At 47.6% G+C, this 22,007-nt stretch overlaps 2 protein-coding genes across 5 annotated transcripts in view; both read right to left on the bottom strand.

The window, feature by feature from the left end:
- Positions 1 to 6,840: 6,840 nt before the first annotated feature.
- Positions 6,841 to 11,129, bottom strand: LOC139802088 (fibulin-2-like). Its single transcript, XM_071757283.1, has 2 exons — positions 10,833 to 11,129; positions 6,841 to 8,684 (listed from the first exon to the last, which is right to left on the bottom strand). Exon 2 carries the CDS (start codon positions 8,678 to 8,680, stop codon positions 8,171 to 8,173), a length of 510 nt encoding a protein of 169 aa, XP_071613384.1. The 5' UTR covers positions 8,681 to 8,684; positions 10,833 to 11,129; the 3' UTR covers positions 6,841 to 8,170.
- A 2,731-nt stretch (positions 11,130 to 13,860) lies between these two features.
- The window catches only part of LOC139799796 (cystathionine beta-synthase-like), a 29,744-nt gene continuing 21,597 nt past the window's right edge, over positions 13,861 to 22,007 (bottom strand). For 3 of the 4 annotated variants that reach the window (XM_071752166.1, XM_071752174.1, XM_071752190.1), the window contains 6 exons: positions 21,470 to 21,575; positions 20,633 to 20,704; positions 19,234 to 19,368; positions 18,605 to 18,713; positions 17,882 to 17,966; positions 13,861 to 15,392 (listed from right to left, as the gene is read on the bottom strand). In XM_071752166.1, coding sequence (XP_071608267.1) covers positions 15,217 to 15,392; positions 17,882 to 17,966; positions 18,605 to 18,713; positions 19,234 to 19,368; positions 20,633 to 20,704; positions 21,470 to 21,575 — 683 coding nt within the window. In that variant the 3' untranslated portion in view covers positions 13,861 to 15,216. Of the gene's footprint in view, positions 15,393 to 17,804; positions 17,967 to 18,604; positions 18,714 to 19,233; positions 19,369 to 20,632; positions 20,705 to 21,469; positions 21,576 to 22,007 lie in introns of all 4 variants that reach the window. The other variant, XM_071752181.1, reaches the window with a different exon arrangement.

Here is a 22,007-nt window from a genome sequence, read left to right as displayed (position 1 = left end):
TTTCATCCAGCATGTATGAGTCTTACCCAGCAAAAATTAGGACAGACACAGGTTCTCTGAAAATAAGATGTACTTCTGCCTAGCACTGGAGTATCTCCTATTCCTACTCTCCCTTCCCCAGCATCTGGCTTGGTGACACCCAAGTGTGGTCCCCAAGCAGGAGAGCCCTGAGCTCAGTGCATCTGGCTGAAGGGGCTGTGTGTGACTGTGCACAACAGAGCTGGTGCAGCCTCATGAGGCTCTGACAGATTCTTACAGTGTTTTCATAGAATCATAGAATCATAGAATTGGCTGGGTTGGAAGGGACCTCAGAGATCATCAAGTCCAACCCTTGATCCACTCCCGCTGCAGTTACCAGACCATGGCACTGAGTGCCACATCCAGTCTCTTTTTAAATATCTCCAGGGACGGAGAATCCACCACTTCCCGGGGCAGCCCATTCCAATGCTTGATCACCCTCTCTGTAAAGAAATTCTTTCTAATGTCCAACCTAAACCTCCCCCGGCACAACTTGAGACCGTGCCCTCTTGTCTTGCTGAGAGTTGCCTGGGAAAAGTTTTACTTACTCCAGAATGTCTCCCCAAGGATTTTGAGTCATACTTTGTTTTTAATGGGTTAATCTGTGATTAACTGAATCATATGTGTTATAGACACAGAAGTATTTAATAATTTCTTTTTCTGACATTAAGTGAGTGCCTAAGAATAACTCTTGGTGATGTTGCTGGAAATAGTGCTAACTCCAGTGCTGCCAGGGAGCAATATTTTTGCGTAGTCTGAAGAGAATACACAAACAGCAAACCAACAAGAAAACCCTGTAAAGCAGAATATCACCTAAATTGTCCAATAATGTATTCCTAGTCTGTTGGTTTCAGATTCCCCTGAAAGATTAATCTGGTTCTTCAAGAAGGTGTTACAAGAATTAGAAACATAGGTAACTGATGAGACTCTTTGCTTTTGTGGAGCACCTGTTTACAAAAAGTAGTCATTTAGTAAGCATATTAGGACTGTTTCTAAATACCCCTCTTTGCAGAAATACAGAACAATATCCTCAGTGCCTAAACAAGAGAAAATAAACACACAATGGAGAATGAAGAGTTTGCAAAAAAAAAAAACAACCCGAACATATAACACATATACTAGGTGCTGCATTATTTATTCCAAATCCATATTTAAATTCATGCAAGTTCAGTGTGTGCAAGGGATGCAGGATTAAGCCTGTGATGTATTAAAAAAATTTAATTACAAACCGTCAGTAAGATACCCTACTAAAATCTGAAAGCAATGTGGCCATTGTAGGTCAGCTTTGGTTTGTCTTCCTTACGCAACTGAGATGTGATTTAGAGCCTATGAAGTAATCAGTGATAATCTATGGATTTTTATCTTCTCTCTTGGTCTTTGGACTTTTTAATGTCACTAGTAGCACAAGTCAGAAGATCAGGCCCTTGGACCTACTCCTGACCCTTATTCCTAGCACACTTTTTGTTGAGCTGATCACTGAATCTCACGTATAAACTGATGCACATACTAAATGTGAATGTGGAAATAAAATTTAATTTAGAGACTTTTTTTAAGATCCAAGTGTTTTTAAACTTAGATTTTTTTTTATTTTTTTTTTTTTTTAATAGTTATGAAAATAATGCAGATCATGCTTAAGGAAACTGGTGACTGACAGATGTAATTTTTGCTGTGTCCCCCACACCTTTCACTGCAAGCTACAAAGCACAGAGGCTCTTCTTAATTTCTTAGTGTTCATCACATTATGTTCACCATCAAATTATGTTGTATCCATTTCTGTGTAGTTCAGTTTAGAACATTTTTTGGTGTTTAAGGTTTAGACTTACTTTTCAGCAGATGCTGGCACACAGAAGACAAGGGGGCTTAGACATAGGCAAACCAGTTACTCCACAGGTACTGGGCTTTTCCCTGGGATACTCAGGCATGTGTATGTTTACATGGGTGAGATCCAAGTTAAGGCTGGGAAAGAGAAGAGTTTATTTCTGTTACTGGTGTCACACTATATTTTTATAGAACAAGAGCAAAGAGGGTTGGGTTTTTTGTTGTTGTTGTTTGATGGGGTTTGGTTTGGGCTATTTTGCACAGCTGATTCTGGTTAACTTTCTTAACACAGTAAGAATTGGCTGGATTGAGACCTGGAAGCTCTTGAAAAATTTAAGCATCATCAAACAAAACTCAGATTTTGAGGAACCAGACTGGCATTTGTTAGATAATACCGGTGCTGCCTTTTAGCTTTTCAGATACTGGAGGAAATGATGCTTCTGACTCACTTGTAAATCTCGTGACACTTTGAGCAGTTATAGTAATAATAATTCTGACATCCTTCATCCTGTTTTCAAACAACTGCTTTTGTAGTCCTGTTCTTTTTTCTTTATTTTTCTTCCCCCTTCCTTCCTTGGAGAGCTGGCAACAATTAATCCTTGATTATATATCCTAAACTTTTTCAGTCTCTTGAGCTTTGGAAATGGGAATAGTGCTGAATAATGATTCCATAAATCATTTGAAGATTCAAAGCCAGCTTCACTGGAAAAAGACCAACAGCTGTACAGAACTGAACCTTGGGTGCTACTTTGAATGATAACTGGAATGATAACCAAAGCCGAGTCGTAGCCTAGATGCACATTAGCCGGGGGGGGTCGGTCTCTTCTCCCAGGCAGCCATCAGCAAGACAAGAGGGCATGGACTTGAGCTCTGCCAGGGGAGGTTTAGGTTGGATATTAGGAAAAAATTCCTTACAGAGAGGGTGATCAGGCATTGGAATGGGCTGCCCAGGGAGGTGGTGGATTCTCCATCCCTGGAGGTTTTTAAGGAGAGACTGGATGTGGTACTCAGTGCCATGGTCTGGTAACCACAGTGGTTGTGGTTGGACTTGATGATCTCAGAGGTCCTTTCCAACCCAGATGATTCTGTGATTCTATTCCATGATTACAGATAAACTTTAGACCCAAAGCAGTTTGTACATTCTTTTCCCAAATGACTGTGGGTCATTTTTGTCACATACATGCTATTTTGCAAGGTTTGTATTTGCCCTAGTAAAAAGTCTTGGGCATAGAAATATGCTGTTTTAATACCATGCATCACAAAATGTGCATTTTTTAATTTTTTTTTTTAGGGCATGCAAAAAACCTCCCTACTAAATAATGCATATCCTTAATTGAAAGTAACTGCTCTTTAAAGTGGCCAAAAAAATCCTTTTCTGTTTTAAATTTCAAAAGTAATGTATATACTGGATCAAGTATACATCTATTGAGTTTGCCCTGAAACTCATTACCAGCAAATCCAACCTCTTATGCAGCTCCTTGCTTGCTGTTCTGTCATTTTGACTAAGTTAAGTCAAGTGTCATCTCTTCTACTCTGCTTAGGGGATGTCTGTTCTAAACACCAAAGCAACATTTTTGCTTCCACCTGCACAGAAGAAGGGAAGGCCATTATTTGTAATACAGAAAACATCTAACCATAAGGACTTCTGTTGTGCCATAATAACCTCTGTGATATTTCACTGTGAGAGCGAAGCAAGTAGATACAAGGGAAAGTTGCATTTTAAAATCCTGCGTCTGCATGTCCTGGAATAGGTCATGTATTTTACTTTGTATAATACTTTTTAGGTTGACTCGTGGCATTTGTGTGCAAGTTTAGTTCTCAGCCTCGTACAGGTTGCTGGTTAGCATGTTGCATCAGCACCATGTCAGCAGGCATGCTAAGGAAAATACACACCTAGAATTTCTTATAAGGAATACATTCAAAAGATGAAGTGGCAAACTATCTCCCTTCCTGCCTCCAAATTTTAAAGAAAAAGTATTCCTAGGGGCATGATGTTGCTCCGTTGCCAACTCTGAGTGGTTACATTAGACAAACCTCTCCTGATGGGAAGTCCCAAGAGCAGAACCTCCTTCAGGATCAGGATTTCTGACAATTTAAAAGCAGCATAACCAGACAAAACAACAGGCAGCCATCCCCCTACTCCTGGGCTTTGCAAACTCAGGCTGGGGCAGCAGAGCAGAGCCCCAGGGATGCTAAAGATGTTTGGTGAACTGCCCAGGTAGAACTCACTGCTTCTGTCTGGGTGTCAGTAAAGGTGGGATGAGCCAACACCTCAGCTTCTTGCCACTGGATATAGTTGTGCCAGAAAGACACCTCCTAATGGGCTTGTGCTATGAATATTTAATCTAAATATTTTACAGGCTCATGAGACAGGATTTGAGAGGGCCTGTTAAAAGAACTGATGCCCCAAACTTAGTTCTTTTTAAATCAGTGTAATACAATGAAGAAAGGCCCTGTCAGTTCCACAATTAAGTAAGCAGCAATAATGAACATTTATGGAGTTACCAGGCACTGAAGAATAAAAAAAAAACAACAAAAACAACCTTCTCTGCCACCACTCCAATTTGATTATGCTGTATGTGAAATTAGTTCTTTTTAGGAGTTGTAAATTTTGCTTTTGACTCTATGTGAGGATGCACAAGAATCTACATGCTGCTTTGCACTTAAGCATCATGTAGGGCTCCTTACCTGCAACCACATACCTGGTTGTGATGCAAAATGATAGTTACCATGCAAAAGGGTAGCCATAAAACTACACTCATGTCCAGACCAGGGCGAAAATTAGACCTGGAAAAATATAAGTAATAATACCAGCGACACTGTGCCCACACTGTAGAAAAGCACAGGGGTGGTTCAGGACAATGCACATTCAAATAAAACATGGTGAAACACAAGACATTAAACATAAGTGAATTAATTCTTGAAACTGAATGCTGTATGTCTTTCTTCTCTTTTCTCTGTGCTGGTGCAGCTGTTCATGGAAAAAGTGGCATAAGCTGACTACTTATTTCAGTGTGGTGAAGTGTAGGCAGAGAGGCTGTGAGACTCCCAGGCAGAGACTTGAGATGCAAGCTGTCCTTGAACTGGAGATGGTGGCAGAGCAAAGTTCACCACTTCCTTAGGGTGGCTTGCAAAGGAGCTGGTGGGGTCTTTTTACACAGAGGAATAATTCAACATTGATCCTAGGCTGAAAGAGCATTCAGACAAAACCAACATTATTCAGGGATTGCCATCTGTCGGTCAATCTCTTCTGTTCAAAGGTTATCAGTTAGGCAAGGGTGGAGAGCAGTGGGACAGATAAGACATGTGACAAAGAATAAACATCCTCAGCTGACCACCACTACCACCCCCCAGGCGGCAAAGAGTCTGCAAAAATCACTTCTGCCTCCCTCTGAACAATCACTACACTTGCAAAACCGATTGCTGCACTTGCAAGCCTGTTCTGATTTCCTCAAGTGCTTGGTAGCCACAGAAGAGCTCTACCCACATTGACTGAAATACTCACACCTTGCAAGCATATACAGGATGTGAATTTATTCAGCTATTTGGCAAGACCTGGACAGCATGTCATTGAAGCCCATAATGGGAGGAATTTCTTGTGCTCTTGTTCTCAACAGCAGCAGGTGATACTCACGTGTCAAATATAGTTGGTGAAGGTGCTGTTTTCCTCCACCCCAGGTGAGATGGGAGATGCTTTCTCCCTGCTTTGCTCATGCTGGTGTCTGGTCTGTAGGTGACAGTGAGCATTAACCTCATGAAAAACTAAGAGGTATTATCAACCAAATGGAGAAGAGCAGAGAGGGAAGGGATGCTGAGTAAAAACCCTTTGCCCATGACAGAAACACATTCTCTAGGAACAGAGCAGGGACATGTGTGGGGCTGGCGACTCAGCTTTTTCTGGAGCTGGGAAGCCTGGCAGCCAGCTGGATCCAGAATACACAGAGCCACAGGCACCCCTGTTGCTTGGGACAGGCAGTTTCTGACCCCCTCCCTATGGCTCAGCTGCAATAAAATCCATGGTGGAAAAGCTGAGTGTTGACCACCACAGGCTCCATGTCAGTTTACATCTGGAGTCTCTGTCTACCTCCTCTAATAACCCTCACCTCAGGAAACCAGGGGGAAGAAAGAGGTGCTGTCTCCTAACCTCACTACTCATGGTCAACTCTGAACTGCAAAGCAAGGGGTGCAGATGTTGCTGACTACCCAAAGGTGGGTTGACTTGGTGCTTACTCTGTTTTTTCTGAGCCTATTGTGAGTGCCTGCTGGCTTTTGTGAGGCCATGCCACATCCCACTTTGCAGTGAGCCTTCTTCCTCACCCCAGCCAGCCCCCTTCACAGAGCTTTTCTGCAGACCACACAGGCAGGAGAAGGAACTGCTAAGCAGGTCGGCTCTGCAGGGCAGGTGATGGCCACAAGGTGATCACCCCAGCAGGAACAGGATGGGGAGATTTTCAGGTACCAGGTGGGCACCTAGGGAGAATGTTTTTCCCATTAAAGGCATCTTTCTCCTCTCCTGCTCCCTGGCTTCCCCATCCCTGCAGCAGCCCTTCCTGTGCTCTTACACCACCATCTAGTGCAAGGCTCTGAACCAGCATGGCCTTGTTAGAGCCCAAGAGATTTCCAGACTTGCTAAATGTCCAGGCTGGGGGTCCCACCTCACTCCCACCCTGCAGATACCCTGCAGGGCCATCAGAGGGGTAGCTGTGCAAAGGGAGAGAGTGTGGCCACACCAAGATCTTATTCCTCAGGCCCAGCTTTGAGGTGTGGCAGGTTAAGTGCTGAGCTCTCACATCTCTGAAGCTCATCAGAGTGCAGGGCACCATCAGCCTCTGACAGCCCCAATCAGCAGGGAGCCTTGTTATTTCTTGAAGTTCAATTTTGCCTGTTTTCCTCCAGCTTTTTTCTACCTCTTTACCTGAATCTCATCTGCTCACTGTTTTTTTGCAGTTAACCAGCATCAGACAGAACATCAGTGAGGAATATGAAAAGAAGCCAAGAGGCACATTTAATGTTTCCAGGCATACCTGAGGCCAAGATGGCTGGAGATAGGCTCTCTTGGCCCAAGTAACACCAGATAACATACGAGGAAAAGTTTACATGTGCTTATCAGTAAAGTTTTCAAAAGTTTTTTTGTAAAACTGATTTTATTCAGTGCTGTGGGAGGAACATAATTAACACTTATTAACATCTCAGCCTTATGAAACTGTTTTGTTTGTTTGCTTGTTTTTTATTACAGTCTTCCTGTAAACATATATAAGTGAGTGTGTGTGTATTTATATATGTCAAAGCATTAAGAGGATGCAATTCTGCCACGTGCTATGTCTTCCAGAAGTGGTAAGGAGACAGAAAGTGTGAGGAGGAAACATAATTAGAGAATCTTGGAATTTTAGGGGTTGGAAGGAACCTCTGAAGATCATCTAGTCCAATCCCCCTGCTAAAGCAGTTTCACATAGAGCAGGTCCCACAGGATGGTGTCCAGGCTGGGTTTGAATGTCTCCAGAGAAAGAGACTTCACAATCTCTCTAGGCAGCCTGTTCCAGTGCTCTGTCACCCTCAAAGTACAGAAGTTCCTCCTTATGTTTAGATGGAACTTCTATGTTCAACTTTGCATCCATTACTTCTTGTCACGAACATACAATTAGTGGTATTCCTGCTGAACCAGGACACAGCAGGGACTGGTGAACGGGTCAATCCTTGGTAACTGCTTCATCGATGTGGCTGTGAAGGGCTGACCCTTGACTGCCAGCATGCATTAAGGCTTTGGTCCTGAGGATGGAGGCAGGAAAAGTTACCTCATCCTAAGACCACAGACATGTGATAGCACATCTACCTCTCCCAGATTCAAAAAAAGCCTGGAAAAGAGGATGTCAGCTTTATGATTTTGGTCCCAACACTTGAATTTGATGGAGTTACTGTAGGTGAAAACACGGATCACGGGAAGAAGTTTAACGAGTTGACTTAGGGCTGTGCTATCTGCACACCATATGAATACAAACACATTCAAAAGCTTGATCATCTTACAAATAAATAAATAACTGCATTTGTTCCAGTTACATGCTAGCAGCAATCTAAGCTCTCATAGCCCGCTGCCATGGAACAAACCTTACAACAAAGCAAGCTCACCCTCTATAGACACTTTGCCCTGGTTTATAAATGACATGCAATCAGGCATCTCTCCATCTCTGTGGCACAGCCGTTTCATCACCAGGTCCTCTAGGACAGTTTGAAGCCTTTAACACCTTTCAGCGAGGATGCCCCAAGGTGCAGAAAGCCTTCTGTTGCCAGAGAGGCCCCCCCCCTGTCCTCCTGCCCTCAGCCGGCAGAGAGGAGAGGCTCACTCCTTGCTCTCACCTCCACTGCACTGCAGCTTCCCCCCCTGGGGAGGGCAGCTGCAAATTTGGGTGCCCCGGGCAGCGACGGTCCCAGCGGGCACCGCCACCTCCTCCTCATCGTAGCAGACGCAGCGGGGGCACCCGTCAGCCACGGGGCTGCCCACAGCCTGGCAGGTGGAGGGCAGAGGGGGGCACAGCGGGGCACAGGTGATGTCCCCCCCGGGGTGGCAGGTGCAGAGTTTGCGGGCAAAGTCGATGTAGAAGGAGCGTCCGGCGGGGACGAAGCCGCTGTCGAAGCCCTGCATCTCACAGTCGCTCTCCAGGTAAAGGGGGCAGGCGCAGGGTGGGGGGCAGGGTGGGCAGCAGCCCCCGGTAGTGGCAGTGGTGGTGGTGTCCTCTGTGTCCCTCTCGGCACAAGGGGTGCAGGTGCTGGGGTCACAGGTGGGTGTCGGAGCAGCGGCACAGAGCAGGAGGCAGCTGAGCAGCAGGAGGAGGGCACCGGTGAGAGACATGGTGCTGGGGAGAGAAAAGGAGACAGAGGTGATGGGGTAATGATGGGTATGGACACACCAAACCCCCAAGGTCTGGAGCCCCCTGACCCCCCGAGGTTTCAATGGAGTTGGATGCAGCTTCCTCTCCCCAGCATGCCCATTAGCTGGAAGATTGGTCATCTGCAGCTTGCTGTGACCCAGGGTGGTTTGCTCTAAAACATAGAACAAGGAGGCTGTGAAGGGATCCAGCACAAGCCCTGTGAGGAAGGGCTGAGGGAGCTGGGGGTGTTCAGCCTGGAGAAGAGGAGGCTCAGGGGAGACCTCATCACTCTCTACAACTCCCTGAAAGGAGGGGGTAGCCAGGTGGGGGTTGGTCTCTTTTCCCAGGCAGCCATCAGTAAGACAAGAGGGCATGGACTTAAGCTCTGCCAGGGGAGGTTTAGGTTGGATATGAGGAAAAAATTCTTTACAGGGAGGGTGATCAGGCATTGGGATAGGCTGCCCAGGGAGGTGGTGGATTCTCCATCCCTGGAGGTTTTTAAGAAGGGATGGATGTGGCACTCAGTGCCATGGTCTGGTAACCACAGTGGCAGTAGATTAAGGGTTGGTCCTTTCCAACCTGGATGATTCTGTGATTCCGTGAAAGTCTTGTGCCCAAAAGCTCATCCTGGCTCAACTAAGGTGTCCATTAAGAATGAGAAGGCTGCAATGAGAGCACTTGGTAAGTGAAGCCCTTGCTGCAGCACACACAGAGCTTTGGCACAACTGTTCTAGCCAGCAAATGGCACTTGGTCATCCTTGTATTGATGCTAATAATTTACGTTTCAGTTACCACTTGTTCCTGGGAGGCATTCAGCCCCTCAAGATGAGCCACTCTCTAGCACCTCCCTGCCTGCCTCTGCCAGCCACTTCATCCCCTCAAGGGAAACCAAGGGGGTCACCTCATCCTTGTTTCAACCTGTGAGGCTTTTGTTTCATAAGGGAGATGTTTCCAGTGTCAGGCCCTCCTGTGTGACTGCTCTTCGATCTTCTGCTCTACTCTCTGCTTTTTGCCTTCTTCAATTTTTTGGTTAGCACATTTCCAAGCAGAGAAACATTCACAGGCATGAAATCCCCTCCCTGGGCCTGCTCCTTCCTTCTCCACTTACATCTGGATGCATTACACCAGCTAGAAGCTCATGCTGCCTCCCTTTTCTGTTTTAAGGCTGAGGACTCTTTTTTTGGACTTCTGGCCTTTCAAGACCAAATATTTCCTTGCCTGAAGCTCCCACTTTTGAATCTGATCTGTCTTCCCCCTGCCTCAGAGACTTCACATCCTGCTAAATTAAACAATCTTGCTTCCCTCCTGTACTGGGGCTTTTCAGATTGGGTCTCTTCTCTGGTTGCCTCAGTGCCACCTTTGATTACAATTATATCACTGCCTTCATGCTGTGCCCTTGGTAGTCCCATGTATTGCAGATGTGCAAGTAAATGCTTCCATTAATTCTTTAGCACTTCTTTAAAGAAAAATGTTTCCAAATTGCTTAACTATAAAGGAAGAACTTGAAAGCGGGAAGTCCATCCATTTTCCGTTTGAAAAAAGAGAGATTTTAAGCTTTCCTGTTATTAAAGCAAACTCCTGCTTGTTTGAGTTACTGGTGACTGCTTCATCCTTGATGTAAGCTACTGTTCTGCTCCTTCATTTCCTTCACAGATTTTAGTCTACCAATTACTTGATCATTATTCCCAGTGGACTGATGGCTGTGCTGAGCAGCAGGGAGCCCAGACCTGCTCCTTGTGGAAAGGCTGCAGTTTGATGGGATCTCCCTTCCACAGCCCCATGCCGAGAGCTCCCTCCTGGCCACCCCAGCTTCAGCCACCCCGTTCCTCTGGTCTCCACATGCAGACAGAGCAGGGCAGTGCCATAAAGCACCATTAAGTCACAGGTTTTGCACACCCAAAACCCACTGAAACCACTGACCCCACCTAGCAATGAAATCTGGTTTCTTCAGCAGACCAAATTCCCAGCAAACCCCACAACATCGAGTTCGCCATCCCCTGCTCACACCGGGATGGTTTTCCTGGTGATAATGTTCCATCTCCCCCTTAGTTTTGGAAAACTAAGCTCTGGGATCAATAAGAGTCTCCCCTCCTGCCCCACACCAAGACCCTGTGGGTCCTTGCTGCTGGTTACCTGTGGGGTGTCCGGGTCAGGTGTGATGGGTGCTGGGGTGCGGTGAGGGACCCTGAGGTGGCTTCTGTGGTCTTCGTTTGTCCCACAGCCCTCCCAGGCTCTATTTATGTGCCACGGGTGGTAGATCCATGATGAAACACTGGTGGGGGGGAGACGGGGGAGGCGGGGAAGCCTCCCTGACACAGAAGGTGGCTGGGCAGGGCCAGCAAGATGTTTATCTTTCGAGTGGTGTTGGTTTAGTCTGTCTGAGGAAGAGACTAATCCGGTGTCTCCCAGCAGTCTGCAGGTCTGTCGTTTCTCCCTCTGCCTCCCTCTCCATCCCCCCCCCCCCTAAACCTCTCTTTGCAGATGTTAGCCAGGGGTTTCTGAAGAGCATTGCAACAGGCATTCCCCTGCCTGTTGCAAGCTGCCCTGAGCACAAACACCAGCATCCAGAGGGAAAGCTAAATTATTTAAAAGCTCTGGTGTGGTAGCACCGGCAGAGGATAGCCATCTCCAGAGCTGCAATGCTCCTCCTCAGGTGCCAAAGGTAGGCATGAGCCTCCTTGGAATGAACATTTTACCCCTTGCCTCCACGAAGCTTCCCGGGGTAGGACAGCCCTCTAACACCACATGCTTGACAGGCACCATTTAAAGCACTTTAAGCCCTGTGTGGCTGCCTTCCTCTGGATTAAGCAGCAGGGAGCCAAGGCCATGTGTCCCAGAGGAGGAGATTTGCATGGATTTCACATGCGGGCATCACCTCTGTGTTCTGACCAGCCTGGGAAGCCTGAGCTCCGTTGGTGTGAAGCCATTTGCTGCCTGGTGTGAAGATACCTTAGGCTGATGAGCTAATGAACTTACTGGGTTATGAACTTATTGCAAATGTGCCCCCAACCTTGCAGAGCAATGGATGAACAGCAGAGAATTCTTGCAGGAGATGGGACTGTGGAGAGCAGCAAGCTTTTGGGGAGCACACACCTGCCCATGCACACACACATGCACCCCTCAGAGCAGGAGGTGTTGGGGGAACATCTTGGGCTGGTGCTGCAGGACCGGGGTCCTTCTCTTGCACCAGAGCTGGGTGACATACCCAGGGCAGCAGGGATGGGGGGCTGCCCAGACCCCACCCTCCTCCTGCTGCCCTCTCATGGCTTCTAAAGCTTGAAAATCCCTATACTTTTGGTAGATATCTGGGACTCCTGAAACTCGTGGAGCCTAAGAGCATTGAGGAGCACTGAGCATGGTGACAGCCCTTGGGTGGCCACCTCTCAATGGACAAGTAAAGCAATAGTGAGGCCTCAATGTCCAGGGAAAGGGAGAACTTGAAAGACCAGTTATCTTGAAGGGGTTGTCACTGCCGGAGGGCAGACTGGGGGATGTGGGGAGAAGGGATGGCAGGCAGAGGGTGCAACACACACACCTCTTGGTCCCACTGCTGGCACTGCCACTCTGTACAGGCACATGGTTACGTGTCTTGCGTGGGTTTCTGCAGGCAAGGCACATGAAACCTCCTCTCTTTCTTGCTGAGGTCTTTTCCACCCCAGAGATGCAGTGGGCAGGACAGCAGCAGCCCATCCCTCTCTCCACCCTGTAACGCTGGTGGGGCAGCGTTCTGCCCTGCTGTGCGCATCAGTATCCTCAGGTCTGTGGCAAACTACAGCAGAGACAGCACTGACATCCCTGGCCAGGGCAATGCCACTTATTGCATGTGCCTGCTGGGGGCACCTCAGTGTCAGTGAGGCTGGGCCCAGCCCAGGTGAAGCAATCCCAAAGCGCTCAGAGCTCACACCCAACTTTATTAGTTCCCGCACTCATCGTTAGCACAGAGAAGCTGTGTTAGATATTCACAGTTAATATTCAGCATTCACTTCACCTTGCCTCTCAACTGGGCTGTCATTACGTGCTGTCAGGCTGTCATCTGGCTGTTGTTTTTTTTTTTTAAAGCTTCCACATTTTGCAGGTCCAGATGAGCACATAGCTCCAGACACTCAGCATGCCGGGCAGCAGCCTGCTCTGCAAGCAAACATTCAGTTCCAGCACCTCACAAAAACTTGTACTCCTTTCTGTTCAGTCTCACAGTAACAGAACACCTTTCAGATAAAGAAGTTTCTGAGAGGGCAGCCCATTAGTATGGCTTGTCCCCCACAGCCCTGGGTACTGCTACATCAGGAGGAGAGCTGTTTTAAGGCCTTGTTTGCATTCACATGCACATGCAGCATCAGCCTGGAGCACTCATTCCTGCTGCAAAGCTCAAGTGTGACTAAAGCTTCCCTAATTCCCTGGGGGAGACCTGCTCACCACACAGGGACTTATTTCCATGTGCAGCTTCCAGGGACAACTTCTGGGGCAGGGTGGCAGTGGTCTCCACCTCCTTGAAAATGCCCATGTCTCCTGAGCAGCCCAAAGAGCTCACACCTGACCTTAAACCTCACAAACTGCCTTTGGGGGAAGAGCAGTCCCACTGGGGCACTTGCATGGGAGGTGGGTCCCACCCACAGTGAAGGGCAGCTCTCTGCAAAGAGAGTTGTGCCCCTGGCTGTCAGTGGAGGCAAATCTCTCCTCTGCCTCTTGCAGCCAAGTCTACTGCACAGAAAGACATATTACAATTACAGAATCACAGAGTTACTGAGGCTGGAAAAGACCTCTGAGATCAAGTCCAGCCTCTGACCTAACACTACCACATCAGCTTGACCATGGCACTGAGTGCCACATCAGCCTTTCCTTAAACATCTCCCGGGATGGTGATTCCACCACTTCCCTGGGCAGTCTGATCACCCTCTCCATGAGGAAGTGCTTTCTGATATCCAACCTAAACCTCCCCTGGAGCAGCTTCAGGCCATGCCCTCTTGTCCTAGTTGCCTGGGAGAAGAGCCCAACCCCCACCTGACCATGTCCCAGGCTTTGAAGTGGTCCAGGTTCACACTTCTGCACTTCATGGAGCTGTGGGACACTTTAAGACTTATTCGTGTGAGTTTGGAATAGATGCATGGAGTAATATTCTTCAGCTTGCAACAGAGCTGCTAAATTAAATACAATACAACTGAGGTTGAGCTAATCAGGTTTTACTCTTTCTGGACAAATATGGTTATTACTCAAGCAAAAACAGAAAATCTGATACAGCTCATGTCACTCAGGAAACAAAAGACAGCAGAGGCACTCTTTCCTAAATACAAATAGTTCATCATTCTATAATTTAATAAAAGCCCCATACAAACTAGATTAGATTGAAAGTATGGACTAACCACTTAGCAGCAAGCCAAAATAGAGATTGGTTGTTGTCACACTGGAGCAGCTCCCAAGACTTATGAAAAAGACTGCAAAGCTTTTTGCAGCTTCTGAGAGCAACTTGACCAAATTGGGATTCAGTAGTGTTTCAGTTCAGTCCCATGACCCTCCTTTCACATTTGCTTTCACTTGTGGGTTTTTTTTTTCAGACATAGCAAATGTCTCTTCTGACCTTCATTATCACTTCCTAGCACATAATATTCTGACAGCAAAATTAAGATCACCCTCACCTTCCTCTCTATCCCTTGACAACAAGTTCTCAGGATGGATATTTGTGAGCTGACTGTTCCAGGTCACAGGCATGAAGCAATCTCCCTTCTCCCAGCTAGTGTATCATGAGAATGAACCTTTGCTTCTTGAATGGGTTTGGTTCACTGCTACCTCCCACAGGACCATGTGTGAGACACCTGGTGCCTCCTCCAGAAGTGAGGAAGGTGCTTTCCAAAGGCTAATTGCTGCTACAGGAGACATCATTCCCGACCTGCCCAGCATCTCATCCTCCCTGCCCACCACAGCCCTCAGCTGTCCCTTCCCATTCTTCCTGCCCTTGCCTGCCCAGCTCCCCACCTTTTATGGACCAGGGTGGGATGTCCCATCTGGTCCCCTTCTCCTCACTCCTCCAAGGCTCTGCCTCTCCCACTCACCCCTGGGGAGGAAAGGAAGAAGCTGAAACCTCCACTCTCAGAAGGAGCCAGCAGTGAGAAGTCTCTGGAGGGTGCCTGCAACTTTCCCTGCAAGGGGTGGAGAGGAACAGGACATGCAGCCACGGCATGGCTTGGCTCCAGCCCAGAAGAAGGATGGAGTTTCTCATGGCAGAGACAGGATCCAGCCCTGGCAGGACCAAGGTGACTCATGGGTACCTGCTGCTAGTAAACACATTGAACCCCCACCTGCTAAAATTTGGGCACGAGCAACCATCCCCTTCCCTCCCCTAGTGTTACCTCTCCAGCCCTGGGAAACTCTCTGTAACCACATAGGGCTATTCAACACAACTTCTTTAGTTATCTTGTCTTTAGTGACATTCTGAGTGGCATTTAGTAGACATATTGTTATTACATTACAATTTTCACCTAGTCATTTTGAGAAATTATCAGCTGGATTAGACCAGAAAGCCCCCTCAGCTGGGTGGTTCAGGCCTGGGGGGTGCAGCTGGCCCTGCCAGAGGAGTGGAGGTGGGTGCAGCCAAGTCGTGGTGATGCTTCTTGTCGTGTCTGCTGACAAAGGTCAGGAGGTCCATTGCTGTGACCACACCAAACACCATCTGCTTCATGAAGGAGCTGCCATTTCCATTGACTGCAAGCACAGAAAATGCCAGTTTAGTAGGGGAATAAAAAAAAAAAAAAAAAAAAAAAAAAAAAAAAAAAAAAAAAGAAAGAAAGAAGATAAACTCAACCAACCCACAGCTGTCCAGAGGTTGCTATTTTTTTATTAAAAGAAAACCTCAGCAGGGAAAGCAGCTGCCTCTGCTTTGCCTTGACAGAAAGGGCTGATGAAAACTCAGTCGGGTAACTGGGAGCACATCAGGGAGGTTTCAGCTGCAAACAGTGCACCCTTTACCAGAGCAGAAAACTTAATTTCCCAGTTGTTTTTACCCAGTCTCTGTTCCAGTGCTGCTTCTATCCCCACAGAACTTTTCAGGCCAAACTAGTGAGACTCTTTAAGAGCAGCAGAGAGACGCTTTCTGCTCTGCTCTCGTAAGCTCCTACACCACCATTAATAAAACAGCATTGCAACAACTGCCTTAAGCATCTGATAAGTGTTTTCTTAAATTAAAATAAAACTAGCCACCAGAGTCCAAACACGAGATAAAATACAAGCTCCAAAGGTGTGGGAAGAAAGTAATAAAACAAGGGGGTAACTGATGGCATAAAAAAGCAGCTCTGGAAAAGAAAATGTGTTGTTTGAAATCCAGCAAGAGGCACTGAATACAGCTTGCTGATACTTTTTGGTGGGTATCATTTAATTCGTAGATACCATTTAATTTATGTAGAAATATGGCATTAAAAAAAATAATTATTATTTTATGACAACCCAGCTGAGAAAGGAAATTCTGCCTCACATTTCTGGTGGCAGAGTTGGAGATGTGCCTCAAAGGCAGTTCTGAATGACAGACCTTTTCTTGCAATATTTTGTGGAAGCACAGCTGGGCTCACAATGATGGGGCTGATGGGGGCTTTAGAGCTGATAGGGCTTTGGGGCAGCAGGCCACAGAGCTACAAGCAGAGATTGTTGGGATGTTTGTGCAAAGTGCATTTTGGAGGCCCCTAGCCCAGCAGACAGCCCTTTGCTGGCAGTCAATACACTGCAATGTTGCCTGCTGCTCACTGTAGGAATGCTTTGCACATAAAATCAATATAATTACACCCTTAAGCTCTAATTTAGAATGGCTAAACTTGGGTCATCTGACTGCTTTTTTCATGTTGCTAACATTTTAAACAAGGCAACTCCCACAAGATAAGGCCAAATTTGTACTTCCAGAAGTTTTACGATATAATTGTACTGGAAAGGTGTGTTAGGTCATACTTGCAGAACATCACCTCCCCTGTTTTGCTGATCCCTGCTGCCACCGACGTGTCAGCAGCCCTTGTGCCGAAGTGGTTCTACTGCACGTGACTTTGCTGAGCAAGTTTGCTTCACCAAGGAGGAGGTGGTTGTACAGTGGTTAGAGAATAAACCAAACCGAACCAAATACTGGACCAGTCATATGGTGATACTGAACTGGCAGAGCATCCCTATGCCAAGCCATGTTCCAGGTAAGAATCACACAGAGATGCCCCAGGCTGCGTGCATCAGTGTGTGTTGTGCCTCCTGACTCATCTGCCCCTGCCTCAGGACTTGCTTACAGTCCAACACATTTCTCTTCAGCTTTCTCTGCTCACCCTGGACCTCCAAAGTAGGTGTCAGATAACACCCAGCACCCAAGGCCCCTCAGCATATCAATTTACCCAGACACCTTGGGGCACAGAGGCATAAGGACATCTCCAGGGGTGGCAAGTAGGATGAGGGGTGTCCAGAGAAGATGGCACTGCCTCTGGGCATGCACAGCACTAGCTTTTTAAGCAATGGGATGCAGACTGTATGGTTTGTTACATTGCATTCACATGTCTGAATTTCCCTCTAATGTGCCCAAATGCTCCTTTCAACCCTTTCCTTGAGATACTCAGCCTGTGGAGATTCCCTCACTTCCCCCTTATTTCCTCTGTTGCCCACAGCCAGCAAGGCAGTGGTTTGAATTCAAGGTCATGAGACTAAATGAGTGCTAAAGGACAGAGCCCACAGCTGTGCAGCAGAGGCACTGCACCCCAAGCTGCTCCCTGCTCTGCACCTTGGCTGTCAGAGGGGACAAAATGCAAATCCATAATGAATACCTTCCCATCCTCAAATGCTGGTTTCCATGGGAAACCATGAGAAAATGGGAGGGGATGGAACTGACGGGTGCCTCAGTGTCACCTCTGCATGGGGGACACACCACAGCTCCTGTGGTCAGGATCTGGGATGTGCCCCTGCAGGATGTACATCCAGGAGTGTCCTTGTCCCAGGTTCCTATAGCTAAGGCTCTCCCTTTCCTCCTTTCATTCCTGTGGGGTCAGGAAAGGAATTGGGTAAATTGTTGGCAGTTCTGGGGCTTTGCAGAATCAAGGAGCAGAAATCCTTTCTGCAGAGGCTCAGGGGCTGAAAAAGTGGAGTAGCTGCACTGATACCTACAGAGTTCAAGTTGAGAGTTTCCCTTCCCCTCTCAAACATTTGTAAGAAGCCAGCAGAGTGCTTCTGCAGGCACTTACACTGCATTTGCTGGTGTACAACAATTGCAAAATGGTCATTCTCCAGGATGCAGGAAAGCTTCCCAAGACTGTCCTCCAGGCCAATCTAAACAGGACAAAGAGACATTTAATATTTCAGTTTACATTTAGAGGACAGTGGTAGGTGCAGCTTTTGGGAGATGGGAGGGGATGCAGGCAGCCTGCAAACCTGGCTTTGCTGTAGCTGAACTACAGTGCTGTCTGCTCTCAGCCCAATGGGCCTCTATGGGTCAGCATGAGATGATGGCTCCACCTTCCCTAAAACAACATCCATTACCTTACTCCATCTCTGGACCATTGATTATCATCTGTTCCAGGCATCCCTTCCCTGCACAACCACCTGTTCTGCTGTTCCATGTCCCATCAGAACCCATGCCTGTTGTACAATCCCTGTTGACCCCTGGCAATAGCTGGGCTCTGATTTCAGGGGCTTCTGGTTCCCCAGCTGGATGAAATCCTCTGACAATGTAAGACTGGGGGAGAGAGATTCACAAGATTTTGCTCTTGGTGTGAAAGGTCCCATGTCTGAACCCCAGAGGCCCAGCAGAATTTTTACAGGTGCTTTAGCCTCATCTCCATGCTGTTGCCATCACCCCTCCCACTTCTCTCTACCTTCACCTCTTGTCCAAGATCCTCTTGCACCTCTCCCCCTCTCCCTGCCCCTCAGAAGTGATTGACAGCAGCCCCAGCCTTATCAGTCAGTACCTTTGAGAACTGGTCATAGATGATCTTCGTAACAGGGTCTGAGAAATGTGCATTTCCAGCCAGCACTGAGGTGAGGGTGTTGCTGAGGGTCACCATTCCCAAAATAAGTCTGTAAGGGAACAGGGACTTTTTCAGTAGGTCAGACCTGAAGAAGTGCAACACGTTTCATGTAGAGGCTGAACCGCTCCCCTTGAAATCAGTGGCTAAATTGCTGCTGCCATCAGCAGGAGGCACAAGTTTTCTCCTCACTGGGGCAGGAGAAGATCCTTGTCCTCACCAAGTTGTTGGTTTAACAGCAGTTAAAGTTTGATTTTGCTGTCCAGTGTTTAGCAGAAAGAAAACTTTTCAGCAATCCAGTTATTTGTAGAGGTTTCCCACACAGCCCTCATCTCTCCTTTTGCCTCTCCTTCTCTGTCCATTGATCCAGCCTCTGCTGAGCCTGGTGGGCACAGGATTTGGCTTTGGCTTTAACTAGCTCATTTACAGGGTGTTTTCTTGATGAATCTTCCCAAGGAGGTAGCCGATGCATTAAAAATGTGAGTTGCAGAATCCAGCACAGGAGCCTCATCACTAGATCTGCTGCTTTTCCTATGTGAATGGCCATCTCTGTCATGAGTAAAAATAGTTACCCTGATTCAGCAACAACAGGAGCTTGGTCATATCCCTTCTCCTGGAGGATCTCAATTGCCTTTTGACAGCTGACTTCTGGGAGGAGAATGAGAGGGGCTGAGAGATTCAGTTTCTGAACCTTGATGTCCCACCACCTGTTGAAAGACAAATGGCAGCACCAAGCTGTTTACTCTCTGCTGTGTAGCTGTGGGCTCTGGTCAGAAAATCAAGGCCAGGACAGTTGAAACTAACCACACAGAGGTATTCTGCCTGCCTGCAAAAGCTCTCCCACTCCTACTTCCAAAGCAGTAATGCCACAAGTCCACCACGACCAAATCTTGTTGAAGCCAAGCTTTCCCTACAGCTGGTGTCCATGCAACTCCAGAGGCAGCACTGAGGCCAGCAGCTGGCAAAGTGCTCAGCTGCCCTGAATCCAAGGAAGCTATTGAGGGCTTCACTTCATGCTCATGAGTGGGGAGGGCTACCAGTTTTAATTCTTTGGTTTGTGTTCTTAGTGTTCAAATGCAGCATCTGCAGCTCCTGCATGGGAGAGCCTGGCAGAGATGCTTGTGTGACTTCTGTGGGACAAGTTACACTTTGTTGGGGACCACAGGCAAGTCCCAGCTCATCTCAGCCCTTCATCCTTGCAGAACAGGCAGAGCAATGCCAGAGGCTGGAAGGGCCAAGAGCAATTCTAACAAAGCACGAGAGGCCCTGGAAGTGTATTAAATTTTTGGAAAATATTTTGCAATAACCTTCGGTTATAATAAACCAAAGGAGCAGGTGAGTCAAAAATACCTGCTGGCTTTAAAGTGAGAATAGGCACTTTCTAAACAATGACCATTTGCCCAGCCACCTGTCAGCTGGCATCAGCAGTCAGCCTGGGATTCTCTGCCTTCAGGGGACTTTTTCCCTGTGGTGTGCGAAAGACAGCTGAGTTAGTCATATTTTCTGGCCTGCAGCTCTGAAAACTGAAAAGCTACTCTTCCCTGCCTGAAAAGACCTCCAGAGCTGATCGAAAAAGTGCTTGCTACAGGAGGGACTCATCTCTCCACTGGGCCAGTGATGTTCTCTTGTCATCAGCTGTGGAGTAGAGAGAGGAGGTTTTGAGTGGAGATAGGTGCCTACCTCAGCCATTCTGCTCAGTAGGGCTTAGGTGGCCTGGACAGTGACTGCTATGTGGGAGCAGATTGGTAACTTCAGGACAGAAACAGCTTCTTTATAAGTTTTGATTGGAGAAATGGAAAATCTAACAACTCCAAAGAGAGGAGCTGACATTATGGCCTCCCCAGAGGGATCTGGACTTGGTCACATTTTTTCTAAATGCTAAAAGATAACACTTTCCTTTGAAGATAATCATTTCCAGACTCAGAAAACTGATTCCCTTAGCAAAGTTTATATTGGTGGAAGCTGTCTTACCAAGGCTTGTGCTCCCGGACGTCATTCAGGAAACCATTCTTTATCATCCACTTATCATTCAAAAGCTTGGACCTAGAAATCAGCAACAAAGAGCACATCTGTGAGCCTTCCAGAAGAAGCCGTGCTTTGTTTCATGCACTAGACCACAGCACTGCCCCAGGGCTCCCATGATTTTTGCAGCTGGCTGCTCTTAGCCCCTTTTAAGGTCAACGGGAGCTGCGGGTGCTCAGCAGCTCTTAGAAGCATGCCAGCTATTTGCCTTCCCAACTTGAGGCATGCAGGTTCAAAAACTGAAGCTTGACTGATGCCTGCTCCGTGCAGTGAGTCAGTGACAAGAGGAAATAAAAACCATGTGTCCCAACATCCAGCCCCTGGTCCTTGCCATGGTCACATTTCTCCCTGTTGTTCTTTTTTTTTTTTTTTTTCATGTGAGCTGCTGAAGGGAGCCTCCCAGTTCTGGCCTCACTCCAGGTGCCATGCTACTGGTTGTTGGGGTGGGTCTCCAGCAGCCCACACCATCTGGGCTCAGCCATGCTAAGCTCAGAATCACAGACTCACAGAATCACCTGGGTTGGAAAGGACCTCTGAGATCACCAAGTCCAACCCTTGATCCACTACCGCTGTGGTTGCCAGACCATGGCACTGAGTACCACATCCAGTCTCTTCTTAAAAACCTCCTGGGATGGAGAATCCACCACCTCCCTGGGCAGCCCATTCTGTGTCACTGAAGAGTCCCGTGGCCCCAACCTGGGTGATATGCAGAGAGAATCTGGGGGAGAAGGCTATGGGAGCTCCCACCCCAACACCAGGAAGCAGGAAAGGGAGAGAGAAACTCACATGTAGTTCCTGATGGAGTCGGGCAGAATGACGACGCATCGCTGACCTTCCTGTAGGTCCTTGGCAGCCTGCACAGCCACGGACATGGCACTGCCTGAGCTGCCACCTGGATGGGTACCAAGAAGAGAGAGACAAGCACTGAGGCTGCCCAGGGTGCTGGGTCACAGTCCTGGTGTGTGGGGCACAGCACTGCCCTGGCACAGAGGCACCCAGGCAAAGCAGTGGCAGAGGTGGCATCTCATAGGTGGGTATCTCAGGGCAGGGAGCTGCTGATGTAGAAGCAGCTTGAAGTAACTAATTGTAGGTACTACTGCATTTTGAAGTAGCTCGAGATGCTGGTAGTGGGAGGATAGTCAGCCCCACAGCCTTTAGGGTCAGGAAGAGGTAGGGACTGAAGGGACGTGTTCATATGGTGGCTCTTGGCAACAAGCTTTTGAGGCAGCATAAGAGTCCCCTCGTGAACTTCATGAACCATTTCTGGTGGTAACTCTGCAGGCATGGCAAGGGCTGAAAGGTTCGATATGGGGACCTCTGTGCC

This window comes from Heliangelus exortis, chromosome 1 (assembly GCF_036169615.1).
Source record: "Heliangelus exortis chromosome 1, bHelExo1.hap1, whole genome shotgun sequence".
Taxonomy (NCBI): Eukaryota; Metazoa; Chordata; class Aves; order Apodiformes; family Trochilidae; genus Heliangelus; species Heliangelus exortis.
The sequence above is the reverse complement of the archived record's forward strand: the minus strand, read 5'-3'. Positions and strand labels throughout refer to the sequence as shown.

Bases quoted from the DNA above. Each gene is read 5' to 3' on its own strand.
- LOC139802088 (XM_071757283.1), bottom strand. From the start codon at position 8,680: ATGTCTCTCACCGGTGCCCTCCTCCTGCTGCTCAGCTGCCTCCTGCTC.